At 43.0% G+C, this 21017-nt stretch overlaps 2 protein-coding genes across 8 annotated transcripts in view; one reads left to right on the forward strand and one right to left on the reverse strand.

The window, feature by feature from the left end:
• The window catches only part of LOC132399028 (zinc finger protein GLIS2-like), a 90448-nt gene extending 79433 nt beyond the window's left edge, over positions 1 to 11015 (forward strand). For all 6 annotated transcript variants that reach the window (XM_059978919.1, XM_059978915.1, XM_059978918.1 and 3 more), the window contains 2 exons: positions 654 to 772; positions 5160 to 11015. In XM_059978919.1, the coding sequence (XP_059834902.1) occupies positions 654 to 772; positions 5160 to 5959 (919 nt within the window). In that variant the 3' untranslated portion in view covers positions 5960 to 11015. The remainder of the gene's footprint in view (positions 1 to 653; positions 773 to 5159) is intronic.
• pam16 (presequence translocase associated motor 16) overlaps positions 1 to 21017 on the reverse strand; it is a 30644-nt gene that overhangs the window by 690 nt on the left and 8937 nt on the right. Inside the window, exon 5 of one of the 2 annotated variants that reach the window (XM_059978921.1) lies at positions 18266 to 18901. The exons of the other annotated variant lie outside the window; for it this stretch is intronic. Coding sequence (XP_059834904.1) covers positions 18809 to 18901 — 93 coding nt within the window. The 3' untranslated portion in view covers positions 18266 to 18808. Of the gene's footprint in view, positions 1 to 18265; positions 18902 to 21017 lie in introns of those variants that run through there. 2 annotated transcript variants of the gene reach the window in all.

The raw sequence follows: 21017 nt of genomic DNA on the forward strand, positions 1-21017 counted from the left end.
ATGAAAGCAAAGTGGAGCAATATGTAGAAGGGAAGGGTTAGATTGGTCAAAAGGTGGGCCAAACAGTCTGTACTGTGCTCATGTCTGTCATGTTCTCAGTAACCTGAACCAAGAAAAGAGGCAGAATGTCAGGCGTGTCTGGAGGTACATTAATAACCACCTTTAAAAAAGACACTTAGACATGTGCATGGAGGACGTGGACCAAATGGGGCTAGCTTAGATGGGCATATTGGTCAGCATGGACTGGTGGGGCCAAGTGGCCTGTTTCCATGCTGTGTTCTATAACTCTAAATAATTAAAGAAACAAGGGTGGAAGGAAAATTATGCTGGAAGTTGACCAAGGAACCCTAAAGTAGGTTGCAGCTTTACAAAGGGCAGAGGGGAAGTTGGTTCTCCATTGGTGTGTAACTGTGGAGTGCATGGAACTGTTTCTTTTATCTTTTATATGGTACATGGAGCTTAGAAAATTAGAGGGCTATGGGTAACCCTAGGTAGTTTCTAAAGTGAATACATGTTTGGCACAGCATTGTGGGCCAAATGGCCTGTATTGTGCTGTAGGCTTTCTAAGTTTCTATGTTTTATCTGTAAGCTCTCGGGGGTCACAGTGTGCTCACATTCTGCTGGGGACCTGACATTTTCCTTCCCGTCCATAGGTACAAGATGTTGATTCACATCCGAACTCACACCAACGAGAAGCCTCATCGCTGCCCAACCTGTAATAAGAGCTTCTCCCGGCTAGAGAACCTGAAAATCCACAACCGCTCACACACAGGTGAGGAGCTGGCCAAGAGCCACAGGTTAAAGGTCACAAGTTGAGTTGCCTTGACAAAGGTGGAAAAGATGATAAGACATGCTGTAGATCCAGTGGACAGTCAGAGAACTTACACCAAGGCAGAAATGGCTGGTATCAGTGGGCATATTTTGAAGGTCACTGGAGGAAAGTATTGGGAGGATATCAGAGGTAGCTTTTTTTACCCAGAGCTGTGGCTGGTGACAGAAGCAGATACATTAGCGATATTTAAGAGTCTGTTAGATAGGCACATGGATGATAGAAAAATGGAGGGCAATGTCAGAGGGAAGGAGGGTGTGGAGAAGGTTAAAACGGTTAGACAACTTTGAGGGCTAAAGGACCTGCACTGTGCTATTCTATGTTGTCAAAGTCTTTTGCTCTCTGAATGGATCTTTCATACTCTGAAGGTCTCTACTGACTGTTATGGTGAACATCTGGTACTTTCTAATATAGTCATTCTCCAGCATAGAAACAGGCTTTTCGGCCCAACCACTCCATTCTGACCAAGGTGCCCTCTCTATAAGACATAGCAACAGAATTAGGCCATTTGGCCTATTGAGTCTGTTCTGCCATTCCATCATGGCTGATCCTTTGTCCCCCTCCTCAGCCCATCCTTCTCCCCATAACCTTCTATGCCATGTCCAATCAAGAACTGATCAAGCTCTGCCTTAAATACACCCAACAACCTGGCCTCCACAGATGCCTGTGGTAACAAGTTCCACAAATTCGCCACCCTTTGGCGAAAGAGATTTCTCTGCATCTCTGTTTTAAAAGGATGCCCCTCTATCCTGAGGCTGTCCTAGACTCTCCCACCATGGGAAACATCCTTTCCACATCTACTCTGTCTAGTACTTTCAACATTTGAAAAGTTTCAATGAAATCCCCTCCCCCCACCCATCCTTCTGAATTCCAGTGAGTACAGACCCAGAGCTATTAAACATTCCTCATTTGATAACACTTCAATTCCTGGTATCATCCTTTTGAACCTCCTCTGAACCTTCTCCAATGCCAGCACATTTCTTCTTAGATGAGGAGACCAAAACTGTTCACAATACTCAAGGTGAGGCCTCTCTAGTGCCTTATAAAGCCTCAGCGTCACATCCCCGCTCTTGTATTCTAGACCTCTTGAAATGAGTGTCAACGTTGCATATGCCTTCCTCACCAGCAACTCTACCTGCAAGTTAACTTTTAGGGTGTTCTGCACAAGGACTCCCATAGAACCATAGAACATTACAGCACAGAAACAGGCCTTTTAGCCCTTCTTGGCTGTGCTGAACCATTTTTCTGCCTAGTCCCACTGACCTGCACCTGGACCATATCCCTCCATACCCCTATCATCCATGTACCTGTCCAAGTTTTTCTTAAATGTTAAAAGTGAGCTCACATTTACCACTTCATCTGGCAGCTCATTCCACACTCCCATCACTCTCTGTGTGAAGAAGCCCCTCCCCAATGTTCCCTTTAAACTTTTCCCCCTTCACCTTAACCCATGTCCTCTGGTTTTTTTTTCTCCCCTGGCCTCAGTAGAAAAAGCCTGCTTGCATTCACTCTATCTATACCCAACATAATTTTATATACCTCTATCAAGTCTCCCCTCATTCTTCTACGCTCCAGGGAATAAAGTCCTAACCTATTCAACCTTCCTCTGTAACTCAGTTTCTCAAGTCCTAGCAACATCCTTGTAAACCTTCTCTGCACTTTTTCAACCTTATTAATATCCTTCCTGTAATTTGGTGACCAAAACCGCACACAGTACTCCAAATTCGACCTCACTAATGCCTTATACAACCTCACCATAACATTCCAACTCTTATACTCAATAATTTGATTTATAAAGGCCAATGTACCAAAAGACCTCTTTACTACCCTACCTACCTGTGACACCACTTTTAGGGAATTTTTTATCTGTATTCCCAGATCCCTCTTGTATGTTCTACCTTGGTTTTTCCTTCCAAAGTGTAGTACCTCACACTTGTCTGTATTAAACGCCATCTGCCATTTTTCAGCCCATTTTTCCAGTTGGTCTAAATCCCTCTGCAAGCTTTGAAAACCTTCCTCTCTATCCACTATACCTCCAATCTCTGTATCATCAGCAAATTTGCTGATCCAATTTACCACATTATCATCCAGATTATTGATATAGATGACAAATAACAATGGACCCATCACTGATCCCTGTGGCACACCACTAGTCACAGGCCTCCACTCAAAGAAGCAATCCTCCACTACCACTCTCTGACTTCTCCCACTGAGCCAATGTCTAATCCAATTTACGACCTCACCATGTATACCTAGCGACTGAATCTCCCTAACTAACCTCCCATACAGGACCTTATCAAAGGCCTTACTGAATGTCCCAAGTCCCTTTGCATCTCAGATTTTTGGATTTTCTTCCCATTTAGAAAATGGTCTACACGTTTATTTCTATTACCAAAGAGCATGACCTTGCATTTTCCAACATTGTGTTTAATTTTCCACTCTCTTTCCCAATCTCCTAATCTGTCTAAGTACTTCTGCAGCCAACTTGTTTCCTTAACACTACCTGCCCCTCCACCAATCTTTGTATCATCTGAAAACTTGGCAACAAAGCCATCTGTTCCATCATCAAGATCACTGATATACAGCATAAAAAGAAGTGTTCCCAATACCGACCCCTGCAGAACACCACTGGTCACTGGCAGCCAACAGAAAAGGATCCTTTTATTCCCACTCGCTGACTCCTACCAATCAGTCAATGCTCTAGCCATGCCAGTAACTTTCCTGTAATACCATGGGCTCTTAACTTGGTAAGTAGCCTCATATGTGGCACCTTGTCAAAGACAATTTGAGTATTTCATACATCTATCCTGCACCTTCCTCATTTTTCCCAGAAACTTACACCATTGCTGCTTTGCTGTCATCCCTTCCAATTTACTTTGGCCAACTCCTCTCTCTTACCACTGTAATTTCCTTTACTCCACTGGAATACTGCTACCTCAGATGTTACTTTCTCCCTATTAAATTTCAAGTTGCACTCAGTCATATTGTGATCACTGCCTCCTAAGGGTAAGCTCCCTAATCAGCTCTGGCTCAGTTCATAACACCCAATCCAGTATAGCTGATCCCTGGTGGGCTCAGTGACAAACTGCTCTAAGAAGCCATCTTATGGGCATTCAACAACCTCACTCTCTTGGGAGCCATTTCCCTGATTTTCCCAATCAACCTGCGTGTTCAAATCTCCCATGACTATCATAACATTGACCTTCTGACATGCCTTTTCTATTTCCTGTTATAATCTGTGGTCCAAATCCCAGCTTCTGTTGGCTTGTGTATAAATGCCATCAGAGTCCTTTTACCCATGCAGTTTTTTAACTCAACCCACAAGGATTCAACATCTACCAAGCTAACATTGTGTGAGGAAGGCTTGTACTGTGCTATACTGTTCTCTGTTCTATGTAAGAGTGACCCTGGAGGACTTGAATCATGGGTCATTTCACTAGAGCACAGGTCAGGGTAGTTAGAGCTGGGTCAGGAGAGCAAATAGGGCAACAACAGGTTGTGTCAGTGAGGGGAGGTTGTAGGTTTGAATGCATAGGGAGGTGGGAAGGGGAAGGTCTTGATGCTCTTGTTGGTTATCCCTGGAAGCTCAGGGTGTATGGGACCAAGATAAAGGCACTGGTCAGACTGCACTTGGAGTATCGTGAGAAGTTTTGGGCCCTATAGCTAAGAAAGAATGTGTTGACATTGGCGAGGATCCAGTGGATGTTTACAAAAATTATCCTGAGAATGAAAGGGTTAATGTATGAGGCGTGTTTGGCGAGAATTGGGGATGGGGGGAGGGGGTGGTTTGTGGAATCTCATTAAAACCTACTGAATATTGAAAGGCCTAGACAGAGTGGATATGGAGAGGATCTTTCCTACAGTGGGGAGTCTAGGATCAGAGGGACAGATAGAGTGGATGTGGAGAAGATGTTTCCTACTGTGGGAGAGTCTAGGATCAGAGGGCACAGCCTCAGAATACAAAGAGATTCCCTATAAAATAGAGATGAGGAGGAATTTCTTAGCCCAAGGGTGGTGAATCTATGGAATTCATTGCTACAGATCCCTGTGGAGGCCGTCATTGGGTATATTTAAAGCAGAGGTTATAGGTTCTTGATTAGTAAAGGGATCAAACATTTCAGGGAGAAGGCAGGAGAATGGGGTTCAGTGGGATAGTAAATAGGCCATGATGGAATAGTGGAGTAGACCTGATGGGTTGAATGGCCTAATATCTCCTATATCTGATGGTCTCTTTAACTACATGGTAAACACCTGAAGCCAGGTTTATTAGAAGTTTTCACTTTTTTTTTGCTGGGTATCATCAGCCTGTGTTCCTGTTGTCATTCTGCAGGGGAGAAACCATATATCTGTCCGTACGAGGGCTGTAATAAGCGGTACTCCAACTCCAGCGATCGCTTCAAACACACGCGGACACATTACGTGGACAAACCGTACTACTGCAAGATGCCAGGTTGCCACAAGAGATACACAGACCCCAGCTCTCTGCGCAAGCACATCAAAGCCCACGGGCACTTTGTGTCTCCAGAACAGCAGGGGCTGCTGAAACTCCGACAGCCGGGGAAGACCCCCGTGGCATCAGCTCACCTCAACGGGACACAGGTTCTCATTCCCAATCCAGCGGCCCTCTTCGGCAATCATCCCCTGCAGGGACTGGGGGCGTCTCTGCCGATACCGATTCACCCAGCCCCGCTGGACCTCAGCCCCCTGACCTGCAGCACTGTCACCTCGTCCCCAATTCCCGCTGTCCCCAGCTCCATCATCTCCCTCAATGGCACCCCGATAAACCTGGCCAAATCAACCTTGATGTCCTCTCCGGTGCCGGCCAGCTCTCTGGGTCTTCCACTGATGTCCTTGATGAGCGGGTCTCAGAGCCACCTCCAGAGGCTGCCTACTTCAAAACCCAAAGCAGTTGGGTGCAAGAAACCGGACGAGAAGATCAAAGGTCCCCTGTCGTTGGAGAGGGCTGAGGTGCGGTTGAGGTCCCCGGCGGAAGGTTTTTCTGTGCTCCCTGGCGCAGTGATAGACTTATCGAGCGGAATGGGCTCCCTGCCAGGGGCTGACTCTCTTCCTCCAGCCTGGGTGGTGTTTCCCCCAGGTTCAGTCCTGCTCAAGCCCGCTGTGGTAAACTGAATCTGATCCAGCCAACCCAGCTGTGTCGGTCACTGACAGAGGCAACGAGCCCCAGTAACCATCCTTCCTGAAAATTCATCATCAATTCCTCTCCCTGGTGGGTTGAATGTTTGTCAGTGGTAACTTGACTTCAGACTGAAAGGAAATGACTGATCAGATCCAGGTTTAGGTGCTAGGAGAGAACTTATCTCATTGTCTGGGGCATCCCGATCAGATGAATATTTGTTGCCCACACCTGGGAAAGAACTGGGTGTAAGTCCATCAGCAGAGGTTGGCTCCACCCCAGGGGTACAGAGGGAGCATCCACCTCTTCTCACTCTCATCACAGACCTCCTGCTTCTCTTCAATCACTTACCATCTCTTTGTTTTGCACCAGATCATGATAAGAAGTTGACCAAATTATCCATTGATACTAGAAACCAGTCAGCAGATGAAGCTTCCAACCATCATCATCATCATATGGCTCTGGGGATTTGAACCCGTTGCATTAGGTATGGGAAATGGTGGAGCCTGTATCAGGAAGCATCAGTGGGCAGTCATGGATCAGTTGGGAGACGGGTGACCTGGAGGAGTATGAAGTTTAGTTGGGAATTGGGGTCAGTGAGGGTAGGAACGGGAACTCTAGGGGCAGGAATGTTGTTCATTGGTGTGGATCAGTGGGGGAGACAGCTCTGAGCCATTGAACAAGTTTGGAAAGAAGCACTTTTTTTGTTGAACTAAACACATGGGGCGCAAGGTGGGGAGGGGGTTGAATTTCAACCCTTACTTCCATCTTGCCAACTGTACTGATTCAGAACATTGATAGCCTTTGTCCGCAATTTGAAAGAACTTTGAATCTCTGATTATTATTCCTTCCCTCACACCCACAAATTGTATCAGAAGATTGAAAGGGAACTTTAAAAATTGCACACGGATCTATATCTGGAAGCCACGGGTAGGCATGTATGCTTTCAGTGGCACACAGGAGTGGAACCAGTGTAGTCGTCTGCTGCTGTAACCCATCCACTTGAACGTTCAAATACGTGTTCAGAGATGCTCTTCTGCACACCACTGTTGTAACGTGTGGTTATTTGAGATACTGTTGCCTTCCTGTCAGCTTGAACCAGTCTGGCCATTCTCCTCTGACCTCTCATTAACAAGGTGTTTTCACCCACAGAATTGCTGCTCACTGAACATGTTTTGTTTTTCAAACCATTTTCTGTAATCTCTAAGAGGCTGTTGTGTGTGAAAATCCCGGGAGATTAGCAGTTTGGCACCGATCATTCCATGGTGAAAGTCATTTTGATCCTATTTCTTCCCCATTCTGATGTTTGAACGGAACCTCTTAATTATGTCTGCATGACTTGCTGCCACATGATTGGCTGATTAGATAGTTGCATGAACAAACAGGTGGACCTAATCAAGTGGCCAGTGAATGTAAACCTTTTATACAAATCTACACGCAGGAGAAGTTCTGATAAAAGTCAGTGTCCTGCTACCGTGTGAGATAACGGTGATCCTAATCTTTAACCTTGAAGTGGACTGGCTACAGAAGCAGAAGATTCTACTGCTGTACTGTACCTAAGGAAGTAACATGACAGGTTTTACAGAAACCAAGTATGACATCTACAGGAAACATAGGTTAAATGCCAACTATTGGTGAATATTTTATACATAGATAGAACCTTGCATTTGTTATTTAAGGTGAGGGTCACTGCCTACAGCCCCCTCAGTTTAAAGATAATTTATTCCCTGCAATGGTTGGTTAGAAAATGACCAAACTTCCTGTATGAACAACCCTGAGCTAATCCCACTGCCCCCTCCTGCTCTGTATGAGTAGCCCAAACTGGTCCCATTCTCTCCCCATGGCCCTACAAGGTCCTGTCACAAACATTTGCTGATCTCTGTCCCCTTTCACTGCTTGCTCTGAACATTGCGACACTCAGTTTTTAATTATTTTATTTAGCAATAGTGAGGAACAGGCCCTTCTGGCCACCCACCTATTTAACCCCGATGAGCCATGCGACCCAGCAACCCTCCGAATTAACCCCAGCATGACAACTTACAATGACTGATTAACCACTAAGTCATTGGAATGTGGGAGGAACCTGGAGTAGCTGGAGGTTGCCATGTGGAGAATGTGAAAACTCCTTACAGACAGCAGTGGAATTAAACCTGGGTCATTGGCACTGTAAAGGGCTGCACTAACTGCTACACTACTCCTTTCTCTAAAACTCAGATCCTCAAGTCCTGGCAACATCCTTGTAAATTTTCTATGTACTCTTAAAATCTGAAAAGATTGTCCATTAGCCTCTTGGTATTTTTACACATCTACTTATCATCACTGATGCTCAGAAAGTTATGTCTCAGGGAGTAACTTTAAAAGTTAACCCTGTCTTCCACCATCTTACTCAATGTTGACCATCATTCAGGAATAGAGTCAAAAGTACAGCACAGAAACAGGCCCTTCAACCCATCTAGTCTATGCCAAACTATTTAAACTGCCTAGTCCCATCGACCTGCACCGAGACCAGAGCTCCCTATACCCCTATTATCCATGTACCTATCAAAACTTATCTTGAACATTGAAATCGAGCTTGCATGCACACTTGAGCTACCTGCTTGTTCCACTCTCACAACCCTCTGAAGTTTCCCCTCATGTTCCCCTTAACCTTTTCACCTTTCACCCTTAGCCCATGATTTCTGGTTGTAGTCCAAGCCAGCCTCAGAGGAAAACGCCTGTTTGCATTTACACTATCGACACCCCTCATCATTTTGTATGCCTCTATCAAATCTCCCCTCAACCTTCTATGCTCCAAGAAATGAAGTCCTAACCTAGTCAAATAGGAGGTCCAAAGGTGAACGTTGATCCAAATGTCCAATTAGTACCACTTCTCAAAGGGAAAATGATCTACAATATCATCCTGTGTCCTTAATGTCTGAGCAAGGAGTGAGGTTGTTACTGAGAGCCATTCCTATTTAGCAGTGACGGACGACTGTGGTGAAAGGGAAATTGCTGACATGCAGCGAGATTACAATGCCCCTTGCCCATGCTGCTGAAACTCTCAGTTCTGCCCTTTTCTTAACCTGGACATGAATGCTCCAATATGGCTAGACTTGTACTTTGGAACCTTGAAGAAAGCTTGTAATGAGCCCGCTGCTCTACACTAGCTCCCAAATAATCAACATCTTCATTCTAAATTTCTCAGCAATGTTTCAAATTCCTCTGCAACTTCATCCCTGTCTAGTTCTCCAAACCTCTGAGATTGTTACACTGCAAGCCCAGCTTCTCAAATTTAACCCTTCTATTGGTGGCTTTAACATCTTTTGTCACAACTCAGAGAATATCGAACATTACAAAACCCTTTGGCCCACAATGTTGTGCTGACATTTTAACCTATGCGAAAATCAATCTATCTTCAGGGATTAAAAGAGGATCTGTCCCAGGGGATTAGAGACAATGGTAAAAACAGTGAGTAAGTGAGAGGCTGAGGAAGAGATGGCTCAGACAAACGAGGAAAGGAGACTGGAGATGGAACAGGAGTTCTGATGAATGCTAAATTTGCAGTGGAATGGGGAACCACGAGCCCCAAAAAGGGATGGGGGAGGAGATCCTTGGCAATTTTATCTTAATTTTAAAACATTTCATTAACTTAGTTTTACAGTTAAATTCTCCAAATCCCATGGTATTAACTGCAGAGACATACAGCACTAAGCAGCATCATTTAATCCCACAGTTAAGTGGAAGACCAAATAGGCCAGGATCAGAATCAGGTTTAATATCATTTTGTTATTTTGTGGCAGCAGTGCATTGCAATACACAATTATAAAAACTGTAAATTACAAGAAGATATTTTTAGAATAAATTAGTGCAAAAAGGGGGAAGATAGTGTTCTTGGATTCATTGTTCATTCAAAAATGTGATGACAGTAGGGAAGAACCTGTTCCTGAAATGTTGAGTGTGTGTCCTCAGGCTCCTGTACCTCCTCCTCAATGGTAGCAACGAGAAGGGGCATCAGAATCAGATCTGGTTAAATGACTCAGAAAGTCTGAACATTGCCGTGTCCGGTTTCCACATACATGGTTTCACAGGTTGGATGCTTACTCAGTGCTCTCACATTGACAGGAAGAGGTTGTACTGTCAAAGTGTGTGTTCATCCTATGTGCTGCCTGTCAAAATATAAAGCTTTAAAATTCTCTTTTATGCTTCATTCCTTTGATATTCCCTCAGAACTACCTCCTTGACCAGACCAGTCACCTGTCCCAATATCCCATACCGTTTGATGGTTAGTTTTTGTGGTAACATTCCTGTTAAGCACATGGGACATTTCCCCTTGTTAATGACTGGTTAAAATGTTGTTTATATGTATGATTATAGATACATTTTGTTATCAGTTCAATAACCAGTTTACCAGTTGGAAAACCTGTAGTAACCTACCGATTCTGTCACCTCAGCCAAGAACCATGATATTAGCACTGATGAAGGCCAATGGCAGAGAATTAAACCAGTGAGATCCTGTTAACTCTGGTAATTTCATACCAATGCTCTCACACTGACAAGAAGAGATCACACTGTCAAAGTGTGTATTCTGACAAAGCATACACCCTGTGTGCTGCCAGTCAAAATGTAAATCTCTCTATAAGCCGTTTATTAATTTTACTATTTCCAAGACAAAGAAACATTTATCTTTCTGCAGGATGTACACTGTATACTACTGTTAAGTGTACTCGGACCCCAGTGGGTCTAGACTTATCTCCTCACCCTCTAGTATTAATAAGCTAAATAATAATGGATTAAGCTTTTTGTAAAATGTCATTTGTACAGTGTGTGCATTATTGGACGAGGCCCACCTGGGTCTGGACCAGATTACCCAACATTCCACATCTTCCCAGCAGTATTTTTGACATGTTTCAAAGTGCCTTTTTACCGTACAATCCAAGTAAGTGTGGCTCCCATGATGGAGATGCACCAGGGTAGCATTAGTTTTTCAGCCTCAAGCAGATGCCCTGTACTGAAGTCCTCTGACAAGGGACACAGATGAGGGAAAACGACAATAAAGTTTAATTTGTTAACTTACCTCGTTTTCAGTATTCATTTCTTTATGTGACTGCCACTGTAGTGGGGGGCTTTGGGGCAAGTTGTGGCTGTAAATTACATAGACACAACCCAATGGCCCTTAGTTAATGAACTGGCGAAGGTGCACTGCTTACATTTGGGGCAGCCAAAGATAATTCAGCCAATTATATTAAAGGGAATTATAGAGGCATGAGTTTCACTGTTTGAACAGCAGCCAGTCAGAGATTGGGAGCAGAAGAGGTGACTCACACAGGTCGGTGAGTGTGTGTTAGAAAGCAGCACTTTGCAGGAGTTTTGGCATTTGAATAGCTGCCAATCAGAGATGGGAATTCATTAGCAAGGGCAAATAAAAACAAGGTGGGGCAAGTGGAATGGCTTTTATTGGAGTGGAGTCTTAGAGTGGGGATTTGAGGCTTTAGCTCTTTAAAGCTTCAGCGAGGAGAGGCTTGAGTGAAGTAAGATAAAGCAAAAAGCTGTAGGTAGATTTTTTTCTTCCAGTTTATTCATTGTTTCCTTCTGTATAACTGCAGTTAGTGCAGTAGGGATGCCAGGCAGGATAGTTGAATGCTCTTGTAGGATGTGGGAAAGCAGGGAGATCTCCAGTGTTCCTGATGACTTCACCTGCAAGAAGTGCAGCCAGTTGCAGCTTCTAACACTCCATGTTAAGCAATTGCAACTGGAACTGGATGAAATAAGGATCATTAGGGAGGCTGAGGGGGTGATAGATAGGACCTATAGACAGGTAGTTATCCCCAAGGTGCAAGAAACTAGTTGACAAGAAGGGAAAAGGTGTTAAATAACCAATGTAGAGGACATCTGTGGCCACCCCCCTCAACAATAGGAAGACTACTTTGGATACTGTTGGGGGTGGGGGATGACCTAAAAGAAAGTCACAGTGGTCAAATCTCTGACACTGAGACTGGGTCTGTAGCTCAGAAGGGAAGTGGGGAGAAGAGGCGAGCTGTGATGTGGGGGGATTCATTAGGGGAACAGAAAGGTTCTGTGGATGAGAACCAAGATTCCAGGATGGTATGTTGCCCTCCCAGGTACCAGGATCCAGGACATCTTGGGTTGAGTCCTCTGTATTCTTAAGTGGGAGGAATCTGAAGCCAGGAGAACGTGAAATGGGAACAGGAGTTACCCTGTTGGCCCCCTTCACCTGCTCTTCCCCTCAATAAGATCACACACAACTTGCTGTGGCCTCGGTCTTACTCTGCAGTTTGTTCCTAACTTTAAACTTCATTCATACAAAGCTCTCACTCAGCTTTACAAAGAACATAGAACACTGGAACACAGTACAGGGCCTTCAGCCCACCATGTTGTGCTGACCTTTCAACCTAGTCCAAGATCAGTCTAACCCTTTCCTCATACATAGCCCTCCATTTTTCTATTATCCATGTGACTTCTTAATGTCCCTAATATATCTGTCTCTACCACCAACCCTGGCAAGCACATTCCAATAACCACTGTGTGTAAAAAAACCTACCTCTGACATAACCCCCTCCCCATACTATCCTCTAGAGACCTTAAAATTATGCCCCCTTATATTAGCCATTTCCATCCTGGGAAAAAGTCTTGCTTTCCACTTTATCTATGCCTCTTACCACCTTGTACACCTCTATCAAGTCACCTCTCATCCTCCTCTGTTCCAAAGAGAAAAGCCCTTGCTCTCTTAACCATTCCTCAAAAGACCCATTCTCTAATCCAGGCATCATCCTGGTGTATCTCTTCAGTTCCCTCTCTAAAGCTTCTCCGTTCCTATTATGTGGTGACCAGAATGTAACACAATACTCCAAGTGTGGTCCAACCAGAGTTTTACAAAGCTCTTGAACTCCATCCCTGGACTAATAAAGGCCAACAGGCCATACATCTTCTTAACCTCCCTATATACTTAAAGAATCAGCCCAATCACAGCTTCAACAAGAACAAAATCTCATCACCATTTTGAATTGGGTGACCCTCTTATCCTGAATTGTACAATAAATGTTTTAACAATTTACTTCAAGACTCCACAGAAGAATCTGCAGCTTGTGAAGACTGTAGATGTTTCACTGCACTGGAACCTCAGGTGCAGAGTTGTTTGGAGCCCCCATGGAGCCACTTCCATTAGAAGGCTTTTGACAAAAATAGGCCATTTGGCCCAACAAAGCTTAACAAATTCCTACTCAAATAGTGTGTTGAAATAATTATTGAGTTTAGGTTTGAAAGTCTTTAAAAGTACTATATTCAACTACACAACTAGTTTGTTCCATGTGTCCACAACTCACTGTGTAAAGAAATGCCTCCTGATGTTAGACTGATATCTCCCTATTACCAGTCTCCACTTATTGATGGATTAATTGTGAAGTAGCAACTGCCATCCACCTTACTTTTACCCTTAATGATTTTGAACATTTTCATCACGTCTTCTCTCATTCTACGTCTACTTCTTTGGCTAAAAAGGTTTAATTCTTTCAATCTTTCTTCATAGTTCATACCTGCAGACCTGGAATGAGTCTAGCCATCCTTCTTTGAACTCCCTCCAGAGCCTCCACATCCCTCACAAAGTATGGAGACCAAAATTGTACACAGTGTTAAAGGTGTGGCCTGATAAGCACATCATACAGCTTAAGGAGAGCATCTTCAGATTTTTACTCCACTGAGCTCCAACATTCTATTAGCTTTCCTAATCGCTTCAGTGCATTGTCAAGATGTTGATAGTGATGAATCCACTAGGACATCGGAATCCTCAGTGCACTTTCAAACTCAAGACACCCCATTGTATATAACCATATAACAATTACAGATGGAAACAGGTCATCTCGGCCCTTCTAGTCTGTGCTGAACGCTTACTCTCACCTAATCCCACCTAAGCCTATCCACGTCAACTCTATCCCCCTCATAATTTTCAATACCTCTATCAAGTTCCCCCTCGACCTTCTACGCTCCAAAGAATAAAGACCTAACTTGTTCAATCTTTCCCTGTAACTTAGGTGCTGAAACCCAGGTAACATTCTAGTAAATCTTCTCTGTACTCTCTCTATTTTGTTGATATCTTTCCTATAATTTGGTGACCAGAACTGTACACAATATTTCAAATTCAGCCTTACCAATGCCTCGTGCAATTTTAACATTACATCCCAACTCCTATACTCAATACTCTGATTTATAAAGGCCAACATACCAAAAGCTTTCTTCACCACCCTATCCACATGAGATTCCACCTTCAGGGAAATATGCACCATTATTCCTAGATCACTCTGTTCTACTGCATTCAATGTCCTACCATTTACCATGTATGTCCTATTTGGATTATTCCTACCAAAATATAGCACCTCACACTTATCAGCATTAAACTCCATCTGCCATCGTTCAGCCCACTCTTCTAACTTGCTTAAATCTCTCTGCAAGCTTTGAAAACCTACTTCATCATCCACAACGCCACCGTCCTTAGTATCATCTGCATACTTACTAATCCAATTTACCACCCCATTATCCAGATCATTAATGTATTGACAAACAACATAAGACCCAGTACAGATCCCTGAGGCACACCACTAGTCACCGGCCTCCAACTCTGACAAACAGTTATCCACCACTGCTCTCTGGCATCTCCCATCCAGCCACTGTTGAATCCATTTTACTACTTCAATACCCAACGATTGAACCTTCCTAACTAACCTTCCATGCGGAACCTTGTCAAAGGCCTTACTGAAGTCTATATCGACAACGTCCACTGCTTTACCCTCGTCAACTTTCCTTGTAACCTCTTCAAAAAATACAATAAAATTTGTCAAACATGACCTTCCATGCACAAATCAATGTTGACTGTTCCTAATCAGACCCTGTCTATCCAGATAATTATATATGCCATCTCTAAGAATACTTTCCATTAATTTACCCACCACTGACATCAAACTGACAGGCCTATAATTGCTAGGTTTACTCTTAGAATCCTTTTTAAACAATGGAACCACATGAGCCATACGCCAATCCTCCAGCACCATCCCCATTTCTAATGACATTTGAAATATTTTTGTCAGAGCCCCTGCTATTTCTGCACTAACCTCCCTCAAGGTCCTAGGGAATATCCTGTCAGGACCTGGAGATTTATCCACTTTTATATTCCTTAAAAGCACCAGCACTTCCTCCTCTTTAATCGTCATAGTTTCCATAACTTCCCTACTTGTTTCCCTTACCTTACACAATTCAATATCCTTCTCCTTAATGAATATCAAAGAAAAAAAATTGCTCAAAATCTCCCCCATCTCTTTCAGCTCCACACATAGCTGTCCACTCTGATTCTCTAAGGGACCAATTTTATCCCTCACTATCCTTTTGCTATTACTATAACCGTAGAAACCCTTTTGATTTATTTTCACCTTATTTGCCAAAGCAACCTCGTATCTTCTTTTAGCTTTTCTAATTTCTTTAAGATTCTTCTTACATTCTTTATATTCCTCGAGCACCTCATTTACTCCATGCTGCCTATATTTATTGTAGATCTCTCTCTTTTTCCTAACCAAATTTCCAATATCCCTTGAAAACCATGGCTCACTCAAACTTTTAACCTTTTCTTTCAACCTAACAGGAACATAAAGATTCTGTACCCTCAAAAAATCTCACCTTTAAATGACCGCCATTTCTCTATTACATCCTTCCCATAAAGCAAATTGTCCCAATCCACTCCTTTTGCATCACCTCAAAGTTAGCCTTTCTCCAATCAAAAATCTCAAACCCTGGGTCCAGTCCTATCCTTCTCCATAATTATATTGAAACTAATGGCATTGTGATCACTGGACCCGAAGTGCTCCCCAACACATACCTCCGTCACCTGACCTATTTCATTCCCTAACAGAAGATCCAACACTGCCCCTTCTCTAGTTGGTACCTCCATCTATTTCTGCAAAAAAACTATCCTGCACACATTTTACAAACTCCAAACCACCCATCCCTTTTACAGTATGGTATATTTATATCTAATATTTCTACTTCCTCTATGTAATACTTTCATTTACTTACATTAAATTTCACTTGCCATTTATCTGCCCACATTCAGATTTTGTTTAGATCTAACATATTGATTCTGCTGCCTGAATGTTATCAGCTCATCCCACTAATTTTGTTGACAAACTTTACCAGCTTATTTGTTATGTGCTATCCAAATGATTAATGTAAATTAAAAACAGCAGCACCACAAAACCGATCACTGTGGAACCCACCTTTAACATCTTCCAGGTGTGAAAATGATCCTCTCACCATAACTCATCATTTTCTGTTTCTGAGACAGTTCTGCACACATTCACACCCCTCACCCTGAATCCCTACCTCCTGTCATTTGATTATTAACCTCTCGTGGGGTTCCTTGTCAAAAGTCTTCTGAAAGTTTACATAAATATCAAACGCTCTAATGTTATCACAAATTTGAGTTGCATCTTCACAGAACTCCAGCACTTTAGTAAAACATGATTTCCCCTTCTGAACCCATGCTGGCTTTCTGCTAACATGCCTGTTCTTATCAGCTGATTTTCCACCTCATTTTTTATTAATGTCTCCATTATCTTGCTTACACTATATGCTAAGCTTAAAGGTCTATGGTTACCAGGATCAGTGCAGTCACCTTATATACTGGGAGAATGTTAGCCCATTTCCAGTCCTTGGGGATTTCACCAGTCTTCACTGACTTTTGAAAAATACATTCTTGGGGTTTGTATTTATAATCACAGACCTCTTTAAGTACCCTTGAGTATAATTTGTCTAGCACTGGAGATTCACAACTTTCAGCCTTTTCAGCTAAAGCGCGACCTCACTTTCTAAGATCTCTAAGTCACTCAAAAAAGCTTTATTTCTCTCTACACTTATTGGTATATTGCTAACATCTTTACAAATGAATACTTTAGCAAAATATGAGTTGAGAATATCCACTATGTCCTTTATCACCCCACTATTATTCCTAATACACTTAACTTCCTCCTTGACTTTTTTTTATTATTAAAGTATTGAAAAGAATCTCTTGGGGACAATCTTAGCACTATCAGCAATATCCTTCTCAACTTGCCTTTTCAGAAAGAGACTTTTCCTCGACTATTGCTCTCATATTACTATTTTTTTCTGTATTCCAAATATAGCTGCCTTTTCAATAATTTTTATACCTATTATCTTTATTCATTCATGATTAAAACCATTGCCTCATTAAAGTTACAACACCTAACTTAAGGATTTAAATTCAGGCATTTGATTCAAGTGCATAAAATGTAATAACTAAATTATGAAAATATTTGAAAAATTCTAAAACATAATATCACAGATGTCAAATTTTCCAAGTCTCTTACTCCACCCATGAGCATGAATAAAGAAGCTTCTCACCAAGCGATGTAGCAGTTGCCTTGGTACTCAACCAGACCTGTCATTGTAGGTTTTAAGAAGTACCCCAAGGAGAGTAAAAGAGGCAGAGTTTAGGGGCTTGGCAGTGAATACCTACAACGGGCACCTGGCAAAAAAAACAAAGTATTGCCAAGATTTGGCGAGAACCTTGGTCATCTGGACTGTAGCAGTTAACACAATGCCATTGTAACTCCAGGCATTCTGGAGCTTGCAGTTCAATTCCAGCATCATCTGTATGTTCATTCCTGTGAACACATGGCTTTCCTCCCACAGCCCAAAGATGTACCAGTTAGTAGGTTAATTGGTCATTGTAAATGTCCTATGGTGAGGTGAGGGTTAAATTGGGGGGTTGCTGGGCGGTGCGGCTCGAAGGACCGGAAAGGTCTGTTCCACACTATCGCTGAATAAATAAAGGATTAATTTGTTTAATTTCACAGAAGTCTACAGAGAAACTAATAACACGAGAGGGCAGAATGGCGATTTAGACCCATGTTGTTTAATCTAATCTGATCCATCATTATCCAATTGTTCATCTTCTAAAGGGAGGGGTGAGCTGTAAATTCTGTCATCTTTTATTTATTTAGTTGGAGATACACTGCAGAACGAGCCACACCACTGATTTAACCTGAGTCTAACCACAGGACAATTTACAATTACCAATTAACATACCAACCAGCACGTCTTTGGACTGTGGGAGGTAACCAGAACACCTGAGAGAAACCCATGCGTTCACGGGGAGAACGTACAAACCCCTTAAAGACTGTGCAGGAACTGAACTCCAAACTCTGAAGTGTAACAGCATCATTCTAATCACCATGCTGCCATGGCACACTGCAAGCATCATGTTCCAGCATTTGTGAATACACAACTTCCCTGGAGTTGCCTGCTGAAAGTGGAACTTTATTTACAACCAACTTACAATGATAGAACTTTCAGAATTATAAGGCTATTTTATGAGATGGGGAAAACAACCTCTCCCGTTATTGGCCAGATGACCACAGTGTGAGACAGGGCTCCAGATGGCAGTTCGTTGTATAGCAGCTCAATCCCCCAGAACCTTGCATTGTTGGCCAGAGATGACTGAAGAGCAACATTAAGTCAACTTTAGCCATACCCCGAGTAACGCAGTAGAGGAATCCAATTGATAATGTTTATACTTAATAGTCACATTCAAAGTCTGTTGTGAGAAGGAACGATTCTCAATACCACTTGTGGTAACTGCTGAAGGCAATGTCACAGCACGTTAGTTCATTTACACTGCTCCCAGGCATCCAGCGGGTAACAAGGAAGGCAAGTTCAGGTGGCATGACTCCACGCCAGCCTGCTCTCCACACACCAGCTCTGAGCAAAGAGCAACGGCATTTGAGTTTCTGTGTGCAATGTGATGAACCAAAGAGAACGTGGGGGGGGGGGGTATGTGTCTGTGGGGGTCATGTCTCAGTCTGCTTTCTCTGTTCCTTCCTCTCCTGGTCCATCTTGTGGATCTGTAGTTCCTCATCAAGTCGTTCCTTTGCTCTCACCACCTGCACATTCAGAATCCGGGTGATTATCGTACATTATGAAGTGTGTTGTTTTGTGGCAGCAGTATTGAGCAATACATAAAAATTACTACAAATTACAGTAAGAAATATACATAAAATACTGAGGTAGTGTTCATGGGTTCAATGTCCATCCAGAAATCTGATGGCAGAGGGGAAGAAGCTGTTCCTGAAACATTGTGCTCCTGTACCTCCCCCCTGATGGTAGCAATGAGAAGAGGGCATGTCTTGGGTGATGGGGGTCCTTAATAGTGGACTGTGTTGAGGCATCGCCTTTTGAAGATGTGCTTGATGCTGGGGAGGCCAGTGTTCATGATGGAGCTGGCTGAGTTTACAACTTTCTGCAGCTTTTTCCAATCCTGTGCAGTGACCACCTCTCCCCCCCCCCCCCAGTGAGTTAGAACACTCTCCATGGTACATCTGTAGGAATTTGATAGTCTTTGGTGACATAACAAATCTCCTCACATTCCTTGCGAAATATAACTGCTGTCATGCCTTCTTCGTAATTGCATTAATGTGTTGGGTCTAGGATAGATCCTCAGAGATGTTGATGCCCAGGAACTTGAAACCCTCCATGAGGACTCCCCACAGTCAATCCCTTAGTCTTGTTGACTTTGAGGACCCACACCACCAGGGTCAGGAACAGCTTTTACCCCTCAACCATCCGGCTCCAGAAACAGAGGGCATAACATCACTCAGCCCAACACTGAACTATTCCCACAACCTATGGACTCACTTTCACGCACTCTTCCACTCATGTTTTTGATAGTTAGGTAGTTATCTATCTATCTATCTATCTATCTATTTATTTATTTATTTATTTATTGATTAATTATATTTCTCTTTTTTATCTTTCTTTTTGTCTTTGCAGTTTGTTGTTTTCTGCACTCTGGATGGTGCAGACTTTCATCAATTCTATTATGGTTATTGGATTTATTGAGTATGCCTGCAAGAAAATGAATCTCAGGATTGTACATGGTGACATAAATATGTATCTTGATTTAAAAAAAATTACTTCGAACTTTTTTGTTGTTGCAACACCACTCAACCAGCTGATCTATCGCATTCCTTGCCAGGAGTGCGTTTTCCTGTAAGGATCACACTGACTGACTATAAAATTTGTAAGGAAATCTCTTTGAAGTGACGCAGGCTGGATGGTAGTACGTGGACAGGACTTTGCTGTCCTCAAGCCTGACCCTAAGGAAAGAGCAGGCCTGGCGTGCGAGGCGTGAGGCACAGAGTGTGCATGTGGTCATTCACTGCGGGAGCATAAACTGCAACACTCAGCTAAATTTTTAAAATATCAGGCAATATTTACAACACAATTCCTTCCTTATCACCTTTAAGAAAAGAAGTCCTTCCTGCTTTTGTACTTAAATCTTGTGCCACCAATGGGGCCATCTTGTTAATTCCTCTGCAGCTTTGGGGCAATGTGGAACTGATTGTTTATCAATCTGTCATTAACAGTCATATTGAGCAATACCAACACCTTATACAAACTGTAATTCTAAATGAAAGGCCTCGACAGAGTGGATGTTTCCCATAGTAAATGAGTCTGGGAGCAGAGGGCACAGCCTCAGAATAGGATGTCCATTTAGTACAAAGGTGAGGAGGAATTTCTTTAGTCGGAGGGAGGTAAATCTGTGGAATTCATTGCTACAGACTCCTGTCGAGGACAAGTCACTGGGTATATTTAAAGTGGAGGTTGATAAGTTCTTGATTAGTCAGGATGTCACAGGTTACAGGGAGAAGGTAGAGAATGGGGTTGAAAGGGATAGTAAATCATCGTTGATGGAATGACAGAATAGACTCGATGGGCTGAAAGGCCCATTTCTGCTCCTATATCTTGTGAGGTAAACTTCAGGAAAATCAGGCAATAGAATCCTAGTGAGAATGTGAAGAGGGTAAGGGGTACGTGTAGAAGGGGTGGGCAAGGGGTAAGTGTAGCAAAATATGTGGACAGGACCAGGGAGAGGATACGTCATTGGGGAAGTGTAGGAGGACAGAGAAGAGGTAGCTAAAATAAGATGCCAGACAGCATGTGGCAACCACAACGAAGAGGAACCTTGCGATCACAAGACAATGTGTTCGGCAAAGTATT

The sequence above is a fragment of the Hypanus sabinus genome, chromosome 9 (genome assembly GCF_030144855.1).
Source record: "Hypanus sabinus isolate sHypSab1 chromosome 9, sHypSab1.hap1, whole genome shotgun sequence".
Classification (NCBI taxonomy): Eukaryota; Metazoa; Chordata; class Chondrichthyes; order Myliobatiformes; family Dasyatidae; genus Hypanus; species Hypanus sabinus.